Below are 2083 nucleotides of genomic sequence, written 5' to 3'. Positions count from 1 at the left end.
GGCGGCCCTGAGCGCTCAGCAGCCCGGCGGTGGCGGCGCACAGCACCAGGGCTGCACGGGCCGACGGAGCACAGCGCATCCTCCAGCGGGGGCCTGGGCGTGGAGACTCGGGGACTCGGGGGCTCGAGAGACAAGCCCTGAAGACGCGGAGGACCTGGCGGAAACTCTCTCGAGCGCAGAAGCCACGGGGAAGGACTGGAGCACAGCTGCAGGCCCGCTCGTTTCGGCTGGTCCCGGCAGCGCCCGGCACCCCCTTTTATAAACAGGGTGCGGGAGTGGGAGCTGGAGCTTGGGAGGCGGGGCGCGGGGAGTGCCGGGGGCGGGGCGTGCGGCGGGGGGTGGGGTTCTGTGCGCTGGAGGCCTGGTAGTGATGGGGGGGAGGGCACCTGGTAGTGATGGGGGGGAGGGCACCTGGTAGTGATGGGGGGGAGGGCACCTGGTAGTGATGGGGGGGAGGGCACCTGGTAGTGATGGGGGGGAGGGCACCTGGTAGTGATGGGGGGGAGGGCACCTGGTAGTGATGGGGGGGAGGGCACCTGGTAGTGATGGGGGGGAGGGCACCTGGTAGTGATGGGGGGGAGGGCACCTGGTAGTGATGGGGGGGAGGGCACCTGGTAGTGATGGGGGGGAGGGCACCTGGTAGTGATGGGGGGGAGGGCACCTGGTAGTGATGGGGGGGAGGGCACCTGGTAGTGATGGGGGGGAGGGCACCTGGTAGTGATGGGGGGGAGGGCACCTGGTAGTGATGGGGGGGAGGGCACCTGGTAGTGATGGGGGGGAGGGCACCTGGTAGTGATGGGGGGGAGGGCACCTGGTAGTGACGGGGGTGGGGACACCTGGTAGTGACGGGGGTGGGGACACCTGGTAGTGATGGGGGTGAGGGCACCTGGTAGTGATGGAGAGTGGGGAACACCCTGGGGGTTCAAACTCTGGCTCTGCCCGCCCAGCCTTCCTTTGCGGACCAGGGAGACGTGACTCTCCCTCCCCCCGCGCTCCCACTCCAGGCGTCGGGATTCCGAGCCCTCCCCGCATCCCGCTTCCGAAGAGTCCAGTGTGAGGAAAGGGCGCTCGCGTTCGCGGGGACTGGGCGGCAATCCTGACCTTCTCCCCAAATCAGAAGCTGGGGAAGACGGCGGTGAGAACGGCGAGTAACAAAGGGCTCTCCTGGTGCGCAGAGTTTAGCGGGGCCAGCGGGGAGCCCGGGCTGGTGGGGGGGCTTCCTGTGATCTCCAGCCCAGCACCGGGCTGTAGCCCCCGGAGACGGCTCAGGGCTCCCACGCTCCTTCCCGCGCAAGGGTTCGTCATTGAGGATGTATTCGTGCCGATCCTAACGTCCTATCCCTCTCTGCTCCCCCACCCCAGTCGTGACTCTTTGCCTATATTAAAGCAGAAGCCTAACGCACAGAAAGAGGGGGTACATGGAAGGAAGGCCTCCCTCTCTCCCCACCTCCTTTGATTCATTCATTCAACAAAGAGGCCTGCTGCTCTCTCAGCCTAGGTCCTCTATGGAGTTTCCAGGCTGGTGGAGAGACCCCAACACTCTGAGCCTGGGGTAGGGGCAGGGTTGGGAGAAAGGAAGGAGGGAGTGAGGATGTGGGGCTGGACCGTGTTCATTCCACAGACTGAACATTCATTCAACAAACTTACACTGCCACGTCCTCCCCTGTTTCTCCATCAGCTTCCCTATACCTTGTAGGAAGAGGAGGCTGGCACAGAAAACCCGCTTGCCAGGAAGAACCCTCCTGGCAGGCTGGCTCACAGCACAGGCAAGAAGAGCGAAGTTGACTCAGCAGGGCTCTGAGCCAGCTCAGCTTGTGGAATCCGCAACTGCACACCCCAGTGCTGACGTGCAGGCCACCACTCACACACTTGGCCCAGTCGGGCGAGGTGCCAGGATGGCTGATCCCAGTGACAGACAGACAGGAAGGGCAGGGAGGAAATCCCCTGGCAAGGAGGAGGTTCAGACGGCCACCATCTGGCCTTTCCATCCCCTAACCCTGGCCTCTCTCTGAGTGGGGGAACAGCTATCCTGCCCTTTCCTGGAGTGTAATCTCCTCCTCTTCTGCTGCTTTTTGCACTGAGA

The 2083-nt window shown here is 64.1% G+C and overlaps 1 protein-coding gene across 1 annotated transcript in view; it reads right to left on the bottom strand.

Moving 5' to 3' along the window:
• The window catches only part of ANGPTL4 (angiopoietin-like 4), a 6259-nt gene extending 6085 nt beyond the window's left edge, over positions 1-174 (bottom strand). Inside the window, exon 1 of the mRNA XM_008583937.1 lies at positions 14-174. Coding sequence (XP_008582159.1) covers positions 14-79 — 66 coding nt within the window. The 5' untranslated portion in view covers positions 80-174. The remainder of the gene's footprint in view (positions 1-13) is intronic.
• Between the last annotated feature and the right edge of the window lie 1909 nt (positions 175-2083).

The sequence above is a fragment of the Galeopterus variegatus genome, unplaced genomic scaffold (genome assembly GCF_000696425.1).
Source record: "Galeopterus variegatus unplaced genomic scaffold, G_variegatus-3.0.2 Scaffold3085, whole genome shotgun sequence".
NCBI lineage: Eukaryota > Metazoa > Chordata > Mammalia > Dermoptera > Cynocephalidae > Galeopterus > Galeopterus variegatus.
This window is presented reverse-complemented; position numbering and strand designations above follow the sequence as displayed.